Source organism: Chaetodon auriga, chromosome 14, assembly GCF_051107435.1.
Source record: "Chaetodon auriga isolate fChaAug3 chromosome 14, fChaAug3.hap1, whole genome shotgun sequence".
NCBI lineage: Eukaryota > Metazoa > Chordata > Actinopteri > Chaetodontiformes > Chaetodontidae > Chaetodon > Chaetodon auriga.
The window spans coordinates 2246774-2267399 of record NC_135087.1 but is presented as its reverse complement, the minus strand read 5'-3'; the positions used below and the strand labels follow the sequence as shown (position 1 = coordinate 2267399).

General features: G+C 48.3%; 1 protein-coding gene across 2 annotated transcripts in view; it reads left to right on the top strand.

Annotated features, from left to right (window-relative positions):
- Positions 1–1829: 1829 nt before the first annotated feature.
- Positions 1830–20626, top strand: part of LOC143331960 (protein jagged-2-like) — a 47380-nt gene continuing 28583 nt past the window's right edge. Inside the window, exons 1-3 of one of the 2 annotated variants that reach the window (XM_076749136.1) lie at positions 1830–2148; positions 3210–3533; positions 18345–18402. In XM_076749136.1, coding sequence (XP_076605251.1) covers positions 2080–2148; positions 3210–3533; positions 18345–18402 — 451 coding nt within the window. In that variant the 5' untranslated portion in view covers positions 1830–2079. The remainder of the gene's footprint in view (positions 2149–3209; positions 3534–18344; positions 18403–20626) is intronic. The other variant, XM_076749133.1, reaches the window with a different exon arrangement.

The following is a 20626-nucleotide window of genomic DNA, read 5'->3' as shown; positions in this document are numbered from 1 at the left end:
AGCTCAAAGGCGTCTTCCAACATAATGTCCAAATTTCTGTCAATTCTGCTGCAGTAATTTGGATTTCCCAACGCGGTGACGACTCCAACGGTGTGACCTCCTGAAAAAGACAGAGTTCAGGCAGGTGAACCTCATGTCAGCAGTGATTCAGGTTTCAGAGAAGGTTTTTAAAAACACCGATCTGAGCTCACCTGACCAACCCAAGGCCAGACTGGCGAACAAGGAGCTTTTTGCTTTATCGTCTTGTTTTGAAGAAAATGTCGTTTGCACAGTGTAACGGCGACAGAGTCATGACACCGTCTGCGTTTGGATTGGTTCCCTGTAAGCTTCTTCTGGGAAAACGAAGGCCGGCAGGTGATCCAGTCCAGCTGGAAACGTTTATACCTGCTGTCATGCCTCCATTATAAAATAAATGAATGAATGAACTCGTGTTTTTTCTGCTAACGTTTTCTTTTACTCCACCTCCACCCCAACACCAGCCCCTGCTGCAGTTACATGTTTGCATGAAGCAATACTCAAACTATGTTATTACTGCATGTAAGATTCAGACGGTTTCACTTCACCTCTTCACTGAACGTGCATCTTTCTTCTGTTTTCATCACTTCTTCAGTTTTGTTTCCTTGAAGTGGCTCAATGGCAGTTTTCATGTTCATCAAACCAACCATCACAAACCGTGTCAGACTCCAGAGGGAGCGTTTCAAGGAACCGTTGAGTCAATTCTCGTGTACGGTGTTTTCAGATGTGACAGCCACACCCTCATTAGAAACCTTTTTAATGGAAGACCTCAAACACAGGTGTCATTTTTGATGTTAATAAAGGTTGCATTCCTTTAAGGTGTCCCAGGACGAGATGCCTAAATGGAACAGAGTCATTATTCTTGCCGCTGGTTCCACCTGACTTTGTCTCGCCGTCACCTCTCAACACATGCACTGAGACAAGTTTGTGCTCTCTGCTGCTAAATGCTTCATAGCTGTATTCAGATGTTTCTGTCTGGACGTCTGACTTCGATAACCGAAGTATTTGCATTAAAAGTCACTCAAGCAGACAGAAGAATAGACGGATTGTGAATTTTAATAGAAACTGTATCTTCATGCTTCGAGGTCTCTTGAAAAGGAGGGAAAGAAACTTTAGTAGGACAAAAAGTACAAAAAATACAGACTGTCTCCTCTGATATACAGTGCAGTACAAGAATGTCCTCTTAAAACTGAAATACACAAGTACACCTCAGCAGCTGAAGTATTGATGAAGTGCAGTGGATCTCCACCTCTGACCACACACTTCCACTCAGTGTCTGTGGGTGTCGCTGGGCGGTCGGTAGAGGGCGCTAACAGCCACGTTTCCTCTGCCTGCAGGTCAGTGAGGAGCAGCTCAGCAGTCCGCCACTAAACGCAGCGTGTACTACTGCATGCTGTTACTGAGTATTCATGGCTCAGATTTACTGCAGAAACTGCGCTTTCATCTCATTGTGTTGATATGATTTACAATTCTGCATGAAACTTACAAGACAGACATTTTAATTTGGATTTATTCGGGACAAACTCACTTTTTTCAGTGTAGACAAACACACATTTCCAATAAAATGTCATTTTCTTTTGTGAGTGTACTAAAAATACAAATACAAGCTCCTGTGGGAGAAAACTTCAATAATAAATCCATCAGCGGTCCTCCCCTTACTCCCTCTCCCGCCCCTCTCCCTGATAGGTTCTCGGTCGACAAACGGTCCACCCAGGCGTCCTGTGATTGGCCCAGGCAGGTGTCTGTCATCGGGGAGCGCCCGGCTCCGGCTCTGGGCAGCAGAGACGCGCCGCTGCTCCTCTCCTCTGGCGTTTAGTGCGTCGAGCGGCGAAGGGAAGCGGAGTTCGCGCGTCTTGTTGTGCGTCTGTGGACCAAACAGCAGCAGCAGCGGTGCGCTTTTCCTCCTCCAGAGCCGCAGGCATCCCGGGGAGCAGCCGCGCCGTGCATGCCTCCGACACCCGGAGGAGGATACTGCTCTCCTTCTTCTTCATTATTATTCTGACAGATTGAGACATACGTGTTTTTCATTTCCCTAATGGTAACCAACACCGAGCGGCCGGAGACATGTGGAATAATCTGGGGAAACTGCAGCGCTTCTCTCTAGTCTGCCTTCTCCTGACGCTGCGGGCTGAGGTGAGAACTTTCTGTTGCTGATCTCAGAGCAGATGATGTTTTAAAGGTGCTTTCACTTATCAATCGACTGGATGTTGGGGTTTTTTTTTTTGGAGGGGCTTAAATTCCAGCCTTAATTGAATTGCCTGCTCCACGGTCGAATCATGTGATGTCGGAATTTTTAAATTTGCGCTTCCTTCTGGGAGATAAATGAAGTTCACAGTCATGTATTAAACGTCTGCTGTGTCATGAGCTGTGTGATAACCGCCATCAGCTGCTTCTCAGCGATGTAAGCCAGAAAGTCATGACAGAGTTTGGTTGAAGTTTTCTGTTTTTCACGGAAGGCTCGCCGCACATTGAGCGCGTTAATTGGTGTTTTACGGTGAGTCTTAAACGCTCGGTTACGCAGAAGAGTTCGATGAAGTGCTTCATGTTTGCACTGCAGCTTCACGACATAAAAAAAATCCTAGAAGTCGACCAGATCTTCAACATTTCAGCTGTGTGGTGGATTTGTCTGGCTTATTATGTCAGATGTTTCCGCGTATTTGCAGAGAAAATCTGCTTTTGGCTCAAACTCAGCCTGCAGGTCTCGTTGAGGTGGACTTCTTGTTGTGTTCGGCTGCAGCCTGAAATGCAGAGTGAGCTAAATTGGAGTACCAGGTCGTGTAATCAGCCTCGAAGTTCAACTGTGCCAGAATGTACAGTAGTGTGGGCAGCAGGGCGACTGTACACTGAAAAAATACGCTCAAGTTTAGCTTTTCCCGTCAATCTGCTGAGTGTCACAGAATCCCGTTTGTTTGAACAAGAATGTCCTTTTTTTAGAGAGAGAGATAATTGATTATAAGTGACTGCTTCTTCTACAGGTTGTTGTTGCCATTTGACACCTAACCCTTAAAATACTTAGATAACCAACAGTAGACTCTAGTAGAACTGAACAACCCCTGTTTGTTTGGCCTAAACAGCCGCTGTAGAAGAAAATTTGCTCTGATTGGACTCTGAATGACATCTTAGAGACTGAAAATGCCCATTAACGTCTCCTGCAGACCTTTTCAGCCGCTGTCGCTCTCCTGTGTTCCCCGCAGGTGTCTCAGTCCACGGGTTACTTCGAGCTGCAGTTGATTTCGGTGGAGAACCCTAAAGGTCAGCTCTTGAACGGCGAGTGCTGCGACGCGGAGAAGAGCGCGGCGGAGGGCCACTGCGGCGCGGACGAGTGCGACACCTACTTGAGAGTGTGTTTAAAGGAATACCAAACGGAGGTCACGACCAATGGACCGTGCATCTACGGCTCGGAAACTACTAAGGTTATCGGTGGGAATACTTTTCAGTTCAAGGGCGGCCAGAAAACCGGCCAGAACCGGAACAACGATGCCGGGAAGATCATCATTCCCTTCCAGTTCGCGTGGCCGGTAAGTGGAGGTGGAGAGTCTCCAGTTTTATGTGAAAAACTCCAAATTTCATGTCGTTAAAAAGCGGATTTCAAAGGAAAGATCGCGTAGATGTTTTAAAATATTCACCTGGATGCATCATCAGAACCAGTTAGTTTCTTTCTGGCTGTGGTCAAAGCTCATCATTTCATCACTTAATTAAACTTGAGTTGATGTCAGTGATCTATGTTGTGTTTAAAAATGTAGAATTTTAAAGGGGAGTTTGGATGTTTTGCTGGTGAATCATGACGCAGCCTTACATCGGTCATTCCCGCTTGTAGAGAGCGTAATTTGGCACAGTTTTCTGTAACCAGTCTCTCGCTGCTGACTCTGTGTGCCGTACTTTCCTCTCTCCTCGTGTTCATTTGGCAGCGTTTGGCGTCCCTACATCATCAAACATCTCTGGGGGGACTTCACATTCCTCTCCTGGAGCGTTTGAATGAGTGTCTGTGTGTTTCTGATCAAGCGCAAGCCCCGTGCGCGCATGACGCATGACTTTTACGCACAGCCGCAGCGCAGTTGTGTCTCGGTTTGATGAGTTACCAAACAAGCTGCTGTTTGTGTGGCTCCAGTTACAGTGTGTGGAGGGGAGAGGGGGGTGTGGTGCCAGTGTTTGAAGGGGGGGAAAGAACTATTTCCAAACCAGTGTTGATTAAGAAGTGGCAGGTAACTCATTATCTAATCTAAACAGAGAAGTGGAGCCAATCAAAACCTGCTCTGGCTCCTTATTTGGAGAGCTAGCGTGGGAAACAGGAACAGTGCTGGCAATCAGAGCTTCATGAAAGCTTCTGTGAGGCTGAAGGAGCTGCTGAGAGTGATGGAGGAAACGTCACAGGTTTGATTCCCACAACAGCTGAGTGAGCTGTCAAAGCGGAGTCCTCAGTCAGTGTGAGTCAAACAGGAAGAGAGTTAATGGACAAGATGAAAGTTAGCATTTTTTACGTGTCCATAAATACCATCAATAATCACAGAACATTGGCTCGAGCTGAAGTGTTGGTGCTTTAACAACTAATCAGTCAAGAGAAAAGAGTAATTATTTACTTAAGCTGTTTAAACTGTAAGAGTTTCCATTTACCAAGTGATTTTCACCTTTTGTCGCATCTTAAAAGTCAGATTTTCAGATGGAGATTTATGATGGACATTTGTCTTAAAGTTCTCATATTTTACAAACTAAAGATTGAATTAATTCACCGTTGCATCCCTGATTTTTCATCCTCACACTAATCATTAGAAACCCAGTGTTAGAAATCAGTGAATGTGTAAGATGTCATTCACTTCGAGGCTCATTTCAGACGTTCTTGCTGTAAAATGCAGAAACCCCCGCGTGTGTGTTCATGTCAGATACATACATGTCGTACATATCGGGTGCTTTGTGGCTACGTGACCTCCCCATTCATCACTCCTCATGGTCAGCTGTCAGCAGAGGGAAGATGGAAGTAGTAAGTTGGGGCCCTGCGGGCGGATTCGGTTACCACTAAGTTGTGTGTGACACAGGCGGTGGATATCAGTGTCACCAACTACTCAAACAAGTGAAGATCCCCGGCCAATCTGGGCCGGGGGATGCCTTTACCTCGCCGCCTCTCAGGTTCACGCTCTATCCGTTATTGGGTCATTGTCTCACTCGGCGTGTGTGGGGTCAGTGTTTTCCACTATCCGCCTGGGAGGGGGTGGACGAGTGTGTGTGTGTGTGTGTGTGTGTGTGTGTGTGTGTGTGTGTGTGTGTGAGTGTGTGTGTGTGTGTGTGTGTGTGTGTGTGTGTGTGTGTGTGAGGGGGCACAAAGGAAGGAGGGTATCAGTGTTCAGCAGTTTCTTCTGATGAGGCCGTCAATGCTGAAGCAGACGCATCAGTTCTCCAGACGCCTCACGGGCTGAACTGGTTATTTCTTCTCTGTGATGTCACCAGTAAAGACCAAACCAGTGCACTGAAAACACAGGAGCTGCTGAGGGCGACACCTTGAGATCTGTCGATTATTGTTGGGCCAGTTGATTTATCTGTGGTGAAAATTGCTCACTGGTGTCATGAACTGAAGGTTTAGTCTCAAAACAAAAGATATTCGATTAACTGTGACATGAAACAGAGAAAAGCTGCAAATTCTCACATCTGAGAAGCTGGAAGATGAGAATGTTTGTCATTTTTGTCATTTCTACCCGATGAATGACTTTAATTAGTTACCAGTGTCGTGTCTGCTGTGTGAATGTGACGTGTGATGCATGTCTGTCGATCCTGGAGGAGGGATTCCTCCTCTGTTGCTCGTTCTCATGTGCAGATCACAGTTTTAAGCAGAACTGAAGTCCCTCAGTGCAGCGATGGATGTGGAGTTCCTCTCTTCACTCATCGTCCAAGGATCTCTGGTAGTGCTCCACTGAATCGCCTCATCGGAGGATCCGTTTGGCTCCGTCTTCATGGAGGCTGAGAAGGTGGTTTTTACGTCAAACTGCTGTTTCAGATTCGGTCATCTCAGCATCAATAACGCTTTTTTAAACTGGGTTTTGTTTCGATGAATAAGCGATGAATCGTCTGTCAGCTTCCCTCTCGACTCTGCTCGGCCTCCTGCAGCCTGTGGTTTTCACTGTGCCGTGCTGTCGACCCACAGACAGCACTGACAGAGTGTTTGCAGGAGGCCGTGGCCTGTAGCCTCTGGTGCTGCTATAGTGGACTCCTTCGGTCGGCCCCAGTATCTGGGCCACTGGTCCTGGCATGAATGAGCTGATGAAAAAGTAAAAAAGAGGGACATTGTTCTGGCCTCTCCTTTGCCGATCGCTCCCCCTTCATGTCAGCCCCTCTGGCTGTTTGGGTCTTTAGTGGCATCTTTTTCCATGAAAGGGACGGGGGAGGGATTGACCGATGGAGCGAGGGAAGGAGGGATGATGGAGGATGAAGCCCCCTTTAAAATGAAAAAAAAAAAAGCCCTCCACCCAGCTTGCTCGTGAGGTTTCTGTCACGAGGGTGGTGTATTTTTAGGACGTGTGGTTGTTTTTTATTTTTTTACAGTAGTGAGTGGAGGAAAAAGAAGCATTTAGTTCTTCTCCTCGTCCTCCTTCTAACCCCCCACTCACCCAAACCTACCTTCATCGCTCCATCTCTCCATATGGGGTATTTTTAGAGCTGCTGTCCTCCCCTCACCCCTCTGTGAGTAAATCAAGGATCGAGGGTGCGCACTCCTTCAGTTTCATGGCCCGTTTTTCTGGTCTGAGGGGACAGAGGTGGAACAGCTGTTGTTTAGAGACCTCGTCCTCCTTCTAGAATAAATGTTTTAGTGAAATAGCATTAGGAAAACAGGCTATGATTACAGGCGCCGAGCGCAAGATCACCTCACTCGGAGGAGTATCAGTGAGCAATCACAAAGTGCAATGTTGGATGACGGCGAGTCATCGGCGTCCTCTTCTTCTTCGCTTGTTTCCTCGATGCCGTCACTGCCGGCGGCTGGCTCGTTTGGCTCATTTGCCGAGTGCGTCCCTGGCACGCTCGCCTGCTCTTCCATCAGGAGCTCTTCTCACTTTGGTGATGCTTTCATGGCTGATTAGTTCTGGGAACAGAGGAGGAGGAGGTGAGGCTCTCGTGAATGGAGGTGGAGGGCTGGCGTGAGAGACATGATGCGGTTTATCTGAGGTCCAGCCATGATCTGAAGACTAAAATATCAAACTTTTTAGGTCCGTCAGTGCCCTGATGTCTGCACATTAGTCCATTATCTGCACAATGCATGCTAGTTAGCATTAGCTACATGGCTATATTGCACACAAACCGCCTTGTTTCAGTCTATTGTTTGCAGATATGATCGCTTGTTTTGCAGCAAGGTTGAGACAGCTGGCTAGCATGTAGGAAAAGTTAAAAGCCAGCCATTGAAAAGCCGCAGTTTGTGTGTTTGAGTCTCAGAGCTTAGCATTTATTTTGGGGATAAACATTTCCAGAATGAGGTACAGCAGCGTTGATAATGTAAAGTTGTGTGCGACAGCTCTAGTTTGAACAGACTTTATTGACACCGACAGCTGGAATGAACAGCGTGATGACACTGAGAGCCGGACACGGTTTCCTTTTCTTCATGCATCAGAACTGTCCAGGTTCTGGTTCACCTGGAGCCTGCCTCCCTTTGTAAAACGACAGATTCAGACCACAACATGTCCCCCGCTCCCCCTGCGTCCTCTCTGCTCTGTGTGTCTTTAATAAGCCTAAAAGCCTGCAGCGTGGTCACAGCAGGGCTCTGTTTCTTGGCGTGCGGCGAGGCCAGGCGGTTGAAAGCTCTCTGCTCAGTTAACTGTGGTCAGGACGGGCCCGCTCGTCTTTCCCACGCCGCCACTGGGTCCGTGTCAGCTGACCTGGTTCAGAGGTGTATAAATGTGAGATTAGCTGCTCGGCCTGTGCGGCTGATCGGTTGTTGATGCTGCTGGTGGGTTTGGTTCTATGTGTGGCTGATGTGTGCACAGGGGCGGCTTTGTGTGCTTGTGTTCACGCTGTGGGGGCAAAGAGTCGGTCCCCACAAGCATGTGTACAGCATGTGCAGGTCAGTTTCATGCATGTGTGCTTGTTTGCACATGGAAGTGTGTGTAAGCTTGTGTATGCGCGTGTGTATGTGACCTGTTGTGTATGAGCTTTTGTCTTTGGGACCCCGTTCACACCTGGTGTTAATGAGCACTGTGCGTCCCGTGATCTGGATTCTGTCCTCATTGTGGTCTTGCCGCCGTGTCGAGTCATGTCGGTGATCGCTGCGTGCAAATTGGGAAGTTGAAGCTCAAAGGATCGAGGCTGCTGCAGGGCGTCGTGGAGTCAGGTGACCTGTCGGCTCGTTCGGTGTGTTTTACACTTAACGGCAGATCTGAGGTCAGGCTCTCTGCAGACACACCCGCGCCGCAGAGCGTGTCATCGGTGATGAACCTACGCGCCGTTTCTTTAAGAAACTCTGCAGACGTCTTTCACCCCCGCTGAGATCAGATCCAGATTTGGTTCCACTGATCCGATCCATTAGCGCTGCCCTCTGTGTGCATTTTCTGCTCGAATTAATCTGCTTTTTTTTTCCTCATCCAGATAAAATATCCACTTACAGATTACTCGCTAATACCAGGTGCAAACGCGCTGTGTGTGTGTAATCATAATGTGTGTTTAGGCGAGCCAGCGGTAATGAAATACATGCGTTGTGAGCACTGAGGTGAGCAGTGGTGATTAAAGCATCAGACACACACACACACACACACACACACACACACACACACACACACACACACACACACATATGCAGCTTAATTTCCCACTTGACTCCCAGTATTTGCTCACAGGGCTAATGGAGCTCAGCTGGACCTCAGAGAGAGGTTATGAAAGACTGAAAGAGACGGAGGGCAGGGTGGGAAACAGAAGAGGGAGGTGGATGTTATAGATGACCAAACCCTCCATTGTTGCTGTATTTGTTTATCTCCTAATATCTCCAGTATCCTTTGTTTATCTTGTCCATCTTTTCTTTTCTCTGGAGGACCTACCAGGAGAAAACTACATACTTTGTGCGTTAGAAATCATTTGGCTCCCGTCTTCCACTCTTGTTAGCTTGTTTTGCTAGCTTTGAGGGTGTGATCACACCTACGGTTTGCTTTCTTTGGTCTGAAGCAGAGTGGGAAAAGATCACCGTGCTGTACTTCTGTGTTTGGCTCGTTCAGGCCCGCATTGTGAACCAGAACCAAAGTTACATGGAGTCCCATCATGCACCAGGGTTGATCCCTAAAGCTTTTCGTCTGAGAGGGATTTCTCGCAGTGGACTTCCAGCTAAGCTTGACAGATTTCATGGTAATTTCTCCTCTCTGGTGTTTATCCCAGTAACGAGCGCGTGAAGTGAAAGAAGACTGTCGTTCTGTTCATGGACTGATAAATCAAGTTAAAGGGACAAACGCTGCAGAGTTCAAGCAAACCGCTGCAAACACGCTCGGTATGAACCTGACTCATCGTCCGCTCTCCACAAGTATGCTGAAGAAATCAAACAGAGTGATGGAAATCATCCCTGACAAGTATGACTACAATGTTCTTCTTCTTCTGCGCGCTGCTGCAACATGGCTGTCATGCGGTCTGTTGAAACCGTCCCTCCAGAGGGATTGGGTGAAGGTTCAGCAGCCTTTCTCAACACATCTGGGGCCAAAATCTCTGTCAGTAACCTCAGTTACCCAACCTCCCTCCTCATGGAGAAAGCCCCATAACACTCTCACACACTTCAGTGACATCGACTCTGCTCACTGGATGTGTTATGTGTGTGCAGTGTGCATGTTCTGGGTTGATGTGTGGCAGCTAGATCAGTCTAAATCTGAGTGTTAGCCTTCACTTCTGTCAGTTAAGATGACCCTGTGTCAGCATGAACAACGAGAGACAGAAACAAGCCTTCAGGACAGAAGAGAAAACGAAGGCGGACAGTAAAATCATCAAAACCGTGAAGATCCGTCACAGATTGACCTCCTGCTTCAGCTTTGACCTGCTGTGCTTCCCGTAGTCGCGTTCAGTTTAACCTCCAGATAAAGTCCTGTGAGGAACCTGAAGTTGGCTCGTTTGCAGCCTGCGAACCAGAATTATCATTAAAGTTGAAGAGGGCGCTTGTTGGAGGCTCTGAGCGCCAATCAACGTCACAGCACGTCCCGGTTTCCTTCCAACATGGCGTTAACGTGACCAGCGTCATGTTCAAACGGTCCCAGTTAACCCATCAGTCAAAATAATCATCCATTTGGCTCAACAGTTGAGGTGTTTGCCGTTGCGTGCTGGACTTCCTGTTGACTCGTCGCACCTGTGCTCAGGTGGATCGGCGGTGAAGGAGCCGGTCGGGGTTTTCCCACGGCGTGAATATCACTTTCCCGCCGGCGCTGGGGAAACGAGGGCTGCCTTAACCTCTTTGTCAGCGCACCTTTCAGCGGGAACAATGACTTTATACTTGGGCTTTTGTGGCCTGATATTGAGTTATCAAGGCGAGCGGAGGGAGGGGGAAACAGCTCGCAGAGAGAGCGGAGGTAGAGGAGGGCCGCTGCGCCGGGCGAAATGTCAGGAGTGGATATGAGAGCGTTTACATAAGGCCTCTCTTGTGCTGCTCTCTGGAGTGCAACATGCTGGATCTGGTATTCACGCCTGCTTCAGGTGTTGGCGTCTCGCTTGACACGCAGCTCTGAATGAGGAGCTGCATCCGGCCGTTAGAAGACGAGGAAGAGCAGTCGTGTTCCGGCTCCATCGCTGCAGCTCGAGCCTCCCGCAGAGCCCGTCCACACACCCGAACGCAGGGGAACGATAATACAATTTCCAGCAGCGGGGATCAGATCTGAGTCCCACCTGCTGTGCGGGGACTTTTCAGATCTCGTCCCTGAACCCAATATGTCATCTTCCAATCATTTCTATGACCTGCGGTTAAAGATCCTAAAGGGGTTCAGTTAATTTGATATTATAGGAGGAAGAGAAAAGCTCGTCACGCTGGAGGAGCTGAAACCTGCACAAGTTTTTCAGACATTCATCAAGCTGTTCTGCTGGTTCCCTCTTAGCTGATGCCTCAGCACTCTGTTGGCCATTTGCATGAAGACTGACCGGCTGGTGAAACGACCTCTCTGATCAGTTAACAACTCGTGTCAGAGTCCTCTGCTGCCTCTGTGACGGGAGCCTGGTGAAGGTCAGGCAGCTAAAAGTCCATCATGGCTGAAAGAAAAGCGGTCAGAGCCTCGGGCCTGCCGTCGACTCGCGCTGCTGTTTCGCCGTCGTTCAGCATCCTCACACCTGAGACGCTGCAGCTTTTGGTCTCCTCTTCGTGTCTGAATCCACCGTCGCTCTGCAGCCACATCAGAGCTTTGAAACCCACCAGCTTGTGAAAACCTGCTGAATTTCCTCGGTGAGTCATCAAGGACTTTTACGGTCATGGTGGGCCTGGATTTCTCTCTCTCTGGTCTTTTCCTCCTCTTCACTCTGTTTACAGGCTGTTGTTGAATCAGCAGCTTCAGCCAAGTGTTGGAACTGGTCGCAGACACATTCCCAGTATCACACGTCTGTCAGACGCTCCACATTTTGACAACTGTTGTACGAAAGCCTGAAATATGTAGAAGCCATTTTTCACAGGGATTAAGGGGATTTCAGTGATGTTGACATGAGTAAATTTGCTTTTTCTTAGAATGAGGGCCGTGTTTTTATTGGATACTCAGTTTCTAATGATTTTGGTGGTTCAGATTTTGCTCGTACCTTCGACATCATCTGGTTTTCTCTGTTTTCTGCTTCGCTGACAAACTTTCACAGAAGCCAGAATCAAATGCATGAAAGCAGGTCACCTGTTGTTCTGTACATACCTGCGAGGAGACAGAGCATCGCCTCAGAGTCCAAGATTCAGGAGCGATAAGCGTTTGTGGTTGTGGTAGAAGTAATAAAGTAGAGACGTCTCTGCTCCTGCCTTGTGGTTGCCGTCCTGTGTCTGCACAGCGCAGCAGCGGGACTTCAGGTCGAGTCGGTGCCGCCACATTCCCGGCGGCAGCGTCTGATTGCAGTCGATTTGAGGAGGAGGTAATGAAAACCCCGGCGCAGTGTTTTACTCAGATTTTATCTGCGTACGTGCTGTGACTCACTGAGACCACCGGGACCTTAATTTGATAAAGAACAAACAGAAACGTTTCCAACACGCAGCACAAACACTCCGTCATGAGACCTTATGTGACTGGAAGAGTCACACTTCCTTTTGAAGGATGTCACTGCATCAGAGGACTAACGAATGGATTTAAGGCGGTATTTTCTGCTGCCTTTGCCGAGCACGCACGGCACTGATGTACTACAGAGGGAAAAATTCCCAGAATTCCTCTCCGTCGCTGGAGGAGCCGGCGTAACCTGCAGTGACAGAAATAGCTTTTCACGCGTTTGGTGTGGGAAAAGTGAAGTGGGTCATTTTTCCATTCTGCAGCTCCGTATAAAGACCTGATTAGATTAGCTTTGATTAGATTTGCTGTCTGAACGAGGCCTCCTGGGGGAGGGCTGGTGCGGTGAGGCCTCCTTAGAGAGAAGAGGTGGTGGTGGGTGGAGGGGCGGTGGGCTCGTTCTGTTAATAATGTGCTAAATTAACCATCCCGGCTCCTCTCTGCCGGGAGCGACATGTTTTATTCATGTCAATAGACTAACAGGTGTGACGTGACAGGTGTTGCTGCTGCTTTTTTTACATTTCTTCTCTGATCACAACTCCAGAAAAGTTGTTAATTGGGTCTCAGCCTTTTTCTTTTCTTTTTTTAAACCAGCGAATTTTCAATTAAAGGAACACTCCTCTCGATTTCAGTCCACCTTAAACAGCGATGATGTGTTTGCTGTTTGTCACTGTGTGCGTGTTGTTGATCAGCTGATGCTCACCTTAGCCGCTCTTCTTCTTCTTCTTCTTCTTCTATTTATTACTGTTTTTCCCTCCAAAGAGCCTCCAAACATCTGTGACTGGAAGCTTCAAAATATTGATATTAGCAGCGTTTATTTATCAATGTCTCCCAAAACTGATGAATAAACATACACACTAATGTTGAAGTGATCGATTAGATCCTCATCAGATCTCAGGCTAAGACTGTGGGAGTGTGTTTTTCTTCTGTGGTGGTAACTTATTTACTAAAGCGCTGCGTTCTGTGTGCTCTTCAGCTGTAACCAGTGTTTTTACTCTAACTACATTTGTCGCATGGTCAGCTGAGCCTGCAGCTCAGCTCACCTTGATGGATCTTTACGCTGAGCTTTGGCTCTTTGTCCACCTGTCTGGACACACCTTTACCGTTTCGGCTCTCATGGCGTCGTTTTCGGCTGCAGCAGGCAGCTGTTTTCAGAGAAACAGCTGTAAAAACCAGCGCACACTGCCTGACACAGTTAGCTGGTGAACACAGTGGAGCATTTAGCAGCGTCTCAGGAGGTGGTGGAGACCAAAAACAGAGCGAACAGAGAGTTGTTTGCCAGTTTGTCGTTGCAGCTGCCGATGGTGGAGTAACCGTAACAGACACACATCATGAAGAAAAGGCTGCACATCATTGGACAGAAACGAGCCTCCGCGCTCACATATGAAGAGTTTTTCCCAGACAGTCGATCGAGAAAGGAGCTGAACTGAAGAGTGAGTCTTATTTATAATAAATAAGGCTCATCAGCATGTATAAAAACACACTGCGCAGTGTGTGGAGCGGCTCCAGACTGTACTGTGTATTCTCAGCGGAGGTGCTGGCGGCTGTTCCTGCTGCGCTGAAGCAGTAATTTATTCATTGAACAGGTGAAGGCGGCGAGGAGTGGGCTGCTTTCTCCTCGCCTAATGAAAAGCCAAATCCCTCTGACTCCTGTAAATTGGTTAGGAGGTGTCAAGTGTCTCCCCAACACGTCCCCACCCTCCCCTCCCTCCCACCGAGCCCCCCCCATCACACACACTTAAAGAACACACACACACACACACAGAGTTGACTCATAAGGTCATTTCACCGCAGACAGCAGAGACATTACACTTTGATCCTGCAGCTCCTGTCCTTCAAGGACACACACACACGCACACACACGCACGCCCACACACACACTCGCACACACACACTCACGTCGGGCTCCACAGAGGCCGTGGGACGGCCCCATCTGTCTGACTGTGACATTTAAAATGGATTACAAAGGGAAAGATTGATTATGATAATGTTGACTTATTTTCACTCATGGCAGAGTTATGGCTGCTCAGCGGGCTCGTAAATCACCGCCGTGTCGTCTCTGATGAAGAGGAGGCTCGGTCTCAGCTCCTCCTCCTTTTAGTGACAGGTGGAAATACTCGAGCAGTTCAGAGATTGTGACCCACACCTGACAGAGTTTGAGCTGTCTGCTGGTGAAGAGGAAGCACAGAGAACCTGCTCGCAGCCTGTTTGAGAGCCGCCTGTCTCCATTCATTTGATGTCGTATGTCACAGCATGTCATCGCACCTCTGCTGCTGAATATTTAGGTTTCACAGAGCAGGAAGACGCACAAACACCAGAAGATCTTCTGACTTTGTCGCACTAAAATCCAGTGAAGAAGCCAAGTGGTGACACAGCAGCTGGTTGTGCTTTACGCTGAAAAACGCAGATGAACTGCAGCGTACCTGCTGGGAAAACGGTGACACATTCGGGTCACTGATCTCGGGGTGATTAGTGACCCGAATGTGTCACCATTTTAGCCCCATCTGCTCAGATGTAGCTGATTTGGTCATTTTCATAGTTAAATGGTTTCCTTTTTGGTCTGTTTTAGTTGTGTTTACTGTTGTTTTGTTGCTAGTGTACGATCAAGAGTCTGCACACGGTGATCTGGTCTTAAATTTTACTGTCTGACTTCCTGTGTCTGACTTCCTGTCCTGCTCGATCTGCTCTGTGCAGACTGATGTGTTGTCTGTCAAAAATGGGCTTGACGGAGCAGAACGGAGAGACGCCTCTGAATCTTTAGCAGTGAGGAGAAGCTGCCACAGCACATCACATCCCTCTTCATTAGGTTGCTGTAGTACAAAGTGGGATCCGACCAGCTGACTGCGTTCACAGCGTGAGGAAGAGGAGTTTGGACTCTGTCCCTGCAGACCACAGTGTCCCCCATCTCGTCCCGTTCGTCGCTGATGTCCCGCCCAGCTGTGGCCACCTCTCGCTTCATGGCGGCGCAGCGTGTTCTTACGCTCTCAGAGGGAATGATGGGAAAAACCTGCCGCTGTGCACGCCTCTGGCTCTCTCTGGAAGCGTCATGACGTCACGTTCCACCTCCAGGCTCACAGAACCTGTCTGAGACGTGTGCCTGACTCTGGTCCCGCTCTGTGTTTCATTAAAAATGGCGAATTATCTACATTAATAGTGTTGATAAGGAACTGAAGGACGGGACACAGGACAGGCTCTAAGCTAGCAGCAGCCCACGTGGGCTCAGAGGCCGGGGGCCTGATGCTCCACGTCCAGGTCTTTGTAAACTGGACAGTTTCGTGGTTTCTGTCGGATCGGCGGGTCTCGAGCTAACAGCAGACCTCCGCCTGCTTCGCTCCTCTTCTGTAAATGATCTCCCGCTTCATCTCCTCCACTTCCTCAGGTCTGCTTTCACAACAGTTGCATAAACATCATTTGTCATTTTCATGCACTGATTTATCCGTTCTCTTTTGTTCTTCTCGTTTCTCTCTGTAGCTCTGACATTTAGCCAAACACGCTCTGGGATCAGGTTCATGTGCTGCTCACTGAGGGAGCTTAATGCCGGCAGACAATGGTGTGGGTGCAGCCGCTGAAGTGATGAATGTCAGCGGCGCGGCTTCGAGCTCAGCTGCTTATTCTTCACTTACAATTTGACAAAACCATCTTAAGTCAGGAGCCGCCGACGAGCTCGTTGCAGAGCTCTGCAGCACGTTAGCGTTTCTGCAGCTGCTCCAGATCACAGCAGAGAAATTCACTCGGGTTCGTCGACGTCCGATAAGCTTCTCATCAAAAGTCACAGAAATGAGAAAGCCGAGTTTGAGCAGCTTCAGGTGTTAGTTTGTGCTGAAACAACGAGCTGATTGATGAATTAGGTGGCTGACAAACATGCTTCTCTGTTTTATGTCACTGTAAAATGGATTTTGGAGTCTGAATCAAGAAACTTAAAGACGTCACCGAAGAGGCATTTTTCCTATTTTCTGTCATTTTCCAGCTTAAAGAGTTGATCGTCATTTGCAGCCTTCGCGGCCATCAAACCTCCCGTTGTCGGGTTGTTTCTTGTGATGGTGGCGACCATGCGCTCCTGCTTTTTCGGGCTTCTGTTCCTGCACTTGTGTTGTTGCAGTTTCTCACCTGATCGAAGCCAAACTTAAAGACGTAAACGCTGCCTCGTTTACAGAAACAGCTCCAAACCTGCTGTCGTGAACACACCCTGAAGCAGCCACCAGGTACTTGTAACAACACGGTCTCACATCTGACTCATGATTTTCTCTCTCTTGCATCTTTTCTGTCTCTGCAAACCGTGAACTGCCCCCCCGATCTGAGTGCCATAAAATCACCTTAAAAGTGCCGTAAAGCACTTTAGCTCTGTACCTTTGTGTTTCATGTTCCCGTCTCCTCTCCGTCTCTAATCTCTGGCAGCAGAGCTTTGTAACCTCCCCTGTAATCTTCCCTGCAGCCCTCAGTCACTCTGAGTCAGACTTGGGTCATGGGAACTCACAGCTGCTCGTCCGGCCCCATGCAGTTGACAGACAGCGAGCTCCGTTTCGGTTTGTTTGCTGATGCCCGTGAAAAAAAGGAAAAAAATAGCTCTGCACCTGAAACAATCCAGAGAGTGAGTTTGTTGCTGTGGGATGGCGGAGTCGCTCTCCTCTGGAAAGTAGGGCATAGTGTGCCGGCATGCTGGGCTTTTACGCTTCATGTCCACAGATTGTTCTATCATGGCTCTGAAATATGTGCAGTAATTAAGATAATGTTGGTTTTATTGAACAGAATACTGTTTAATCTGCAGCTCTTCGTCTAGCAGCTCCGTCTTCCATTACTTCAGATTACCTGCAGTATTTCACCTGATCTGCTGTCACAAAATGCTGAAATGACCATTTTCTTGTTCTGTAGATGCATTTAGCACAAAGCTCAGTGACAAACACGTTTCCTGTGACTGCTTCACAATGAAAGTCAACTCGCGTGTCTCCAGTTAAATGCTTTTAATGTGAAGCCGCAGTTGGAGGAAGAACCTCAAATACATGTATATTGCAATACTTTGATCAGCGTTGTTTCATTGTGTTGCCTCCTTTGGTGATAGAAATGGACATTCGTTTACAGTCTCCCACCTGACTGTGGCTGATCGGCCGTGTGCGTTTCCCAGCGTGCAAACACTCCAAAGACTCTGAGCTCTTCTCCAGAGAAGCTGCAGCTGCTGTGATTTCCGTAATGCAGATTCACAGCGTGATACAGAAGAGCCTCCATAGACCTCCTGACGCCGGTCGATCTGTCAGATCTTGAAGGAAAGCCGGTCGAGCGTCGGGCCTCGCTCGTGTGATAAACCACAGCAGGATGATTTTAACCGTGAGCGTGAAGAAATACATTCAGCAGGACACCGGAAACGCTGCTGTGGCGTTTCCTGCCATATTTAACACTCTGACTGCGGCTGACTTTGCTTCATGTTCTGACGTTCAGTCATCTCCTGCACGTCTAGGACTCATTTCAGGTTTCAGAAAAAGTGTTTTGTTCCTTCATTAGTTTTTGTTTTCTGCAAGAAACCCTGAACAGTATCGATTCCGTCATCAGTCTCCTCTGCCTCCTGGCTTAAAACGGTTAAAAGGTCCCAGAGGAAGAGGCAGGAAAAATGAATTTCCCCATTGGAGATCAATACATTACTACACAAAGTGCCCTCGAGCAAGTCATCAAACCCCGCTGGTTCCAGGGGTGCTGACCTCCCCGTGGAGCGTCCGCCCTCTGGGACCGGGACGGGAGACTGATCCAGAAATGACAAAGGAGAACTGGATGCAGTTTTTTGGCTGTGATCCCAGATTCTGCTCATAAAGCAAACCTGTCGGGTGGAAACGGAAAAATGGGTTCTGCTGGTTTCCAGGTGAACCGTTTGTTCTGCGGCAGAGCGGCGGCTGCACTCGTTAACCAGCCTCAGGCAGAGGGAAGCTAATCAGTGACAGCGTGGTGGGAACGGGACTTATTTTCCCATCGTTACTCACATTTTATGCAAAATATGTGTGTGTGCTTGCGTGTGCTCGTGCGTGTGTCTCTGTTTTGAGTGACAACAGCTCATATCTGAGTTTCTGTGTAAGCTCCACATCTTGAAGTGGGCATATCTGAGTTTCTGTGTGTGTGTGTGTGTGTGTGTGTGTGTGTGTGTGTGTGTGTGTGTTGGCGTGCACTGTGATAACCTTTGCCCTCTGTCCTGCTCTGTTTCAGCGAGCGTACACTGTGATCGTGGAGGTGTGGGACAGAGACAACGGCACACACAGCAACGGTAAGAGGACAAACCGTCTTTGCTCTTTCCTCAGCTTTCGGCCTGTTTGTCTGGTGTCGCTCCGCTAAGTGTGATCAGGTCACAGGATCAGGATGTGTTGGTTTGATTTATTCACCATAATAATGTTGCTTTGACGTATTAACAAAACCTAGCTAGCAAATGCTGAACTGGCTTGGCTTGTTTGTCCCGCGGCGTCCACAAGGCGTCCGTCTGCCGTCTGCCTGAATCCACGTGAACGCAGCATTAGATCCACTTGTGAAGCCAAGTTTGGTTCTGACCTGCCTGCACGCTGAATTCTTTTGTAAACAGCTGTTTCCTGTTTATGTGCTCATGCTCCTCTCATCCTGACCCTGTTTGGTACGTTCCCCAACGCCGCTGGGAGGAAGAAGGGTTAATTGAGGGATGTAATCGATGCGCTAACACAGGATAGGTGTTTGCTCGCCATCACGTTGATTTAGAGCTTCCGGCCTTCTTCCTACCTGCTGCTGCTGCTGCGCTTCCTTTATTGTTTTTAACCACCGTGTTTCTAATGATGATGATTCGGTGAGCAGGCGTTAGCTTGAGGAACAACAATGCAAAGGAAGCCAAACGGCCAACCTAACTGGTGAAATGAAAGGAATGGGAGATGTGCGCCATGTTTCCGTTCTGGTTTGGAGAGCGCACATGTAGAACTGAGGAACACTGGACCCTTTTCCGTGTTCCTGTTAGGTGCCACAAAAACGTAGGAATCCCTCCTGTGCGAGCGTGTCACATTCATACTGACGCCTCAGACGCTGCACAGCCGTCCAACAAGTCACCTGTGAGCTGGACTTTCCCCCGCAGACATCTGGCTGATTGACAGGTCGCTCATTTGTGCTCCTCCCCCAGCGTCTCCCCTTTTCTCACCCCCTTCAGGGTCACTCAGTTTTCGGCTCTCCTCTATATTAAGCCTGCGAGAGCATTGCATCGTTAAGCCATTAATTACGGACCACGGCTCTCTCTCCTCTGATGTCTGTCTCCTAATTAGCATCTCGACAGCTGTCCGGCTACCGCACGCCACTTCGTTATCCAGCCGCACCGTGACAGGCTGGCATCCAGGCCGCCGTGCCTCAGCCTGGACGCCGGCTCTGGTGGCAGGATGCTTTAGTCTTTGCTTGCTCGACCACCTGTAGATGTGACGGCGTGATGGGACGCTGTATTAATCCTCGGAGGGACGAGGCAGCAGTGACAGGCGACGTCTCGTGTCCCGTCTCGTGACTTGGACTGATTATTTTGTCATTGAGCGATCTGGAGTTTGATCCCAGAATCTGTCAGCAGCTAATCGTCCTGTCAAAGTGACACCTCACCTGCTAGCTTCACAGCTAAAGCTAAACTGGTCCATGAACGTCAATCTGTGATGGTCAGTGTGCTCCAGGAGATATTTTCAGATTAAGGGTTATTATCTGCTTCCTTTCACTCGTCTGTTTCTGCCACAGTTTGGAATTTCCTACACTTTCTGTAATTACTTTGGACAAAAGTCAGAGCAGGCATGAACCTGTTGCATCCAGCTGTGGGTGTTACATGCAGGTCGAGCGAGCATTAGTGATACCGTAGCACGATTAGAGAGAGCTGACATCTGTTTCAGGTGTGCACACGAATAAGAATCCAGGGACGTGCCCGAGAGCCCATTTTGAGTCTTCTGATTGTCTGCCAGCACTTTGCTGCATTTTCAGGCTTAATACAGTCGCACAGTCCACATTTAACCTAAAATTTACTGTCAGCAAATCAAAGTTAGTGAAGCCAAGACGGCCAGAATCACACAGTATCCTACAAGTACTTTGTGCAGTACCCACAGGAAGGTGATTGTCTCCGAGTATTTGCTGTGGAGGACAATCAATTAATCATTAATGGATGAAAAATGCTCATCCCCGTTTCCAAAGCTCAAATTTACATATTCAAATGACTTGTTTTATCTGTTAATTGATAAAATCTAAATATACATTCATATTAGACTAAGAAAATCAGAAAATATTTACATTTGAGGAGCAGGAACCCAAAATGTTTTGCATCTCTGCTCAAAGAAATAAGATTCAACTAATCATCTCAGCTCTGCCCACTTTCTTATCATGTCACTTGAATCTTTTTGGAGTTTGGACTCGTGATGGCACAAAAAACAATTAATAAATGAATTAGAAAATTGATCAGGCTTTAGATTCTGTATCCTGATCACTTCAAGCTGCCTTGACGGCCCCAGAACCAATCTGAC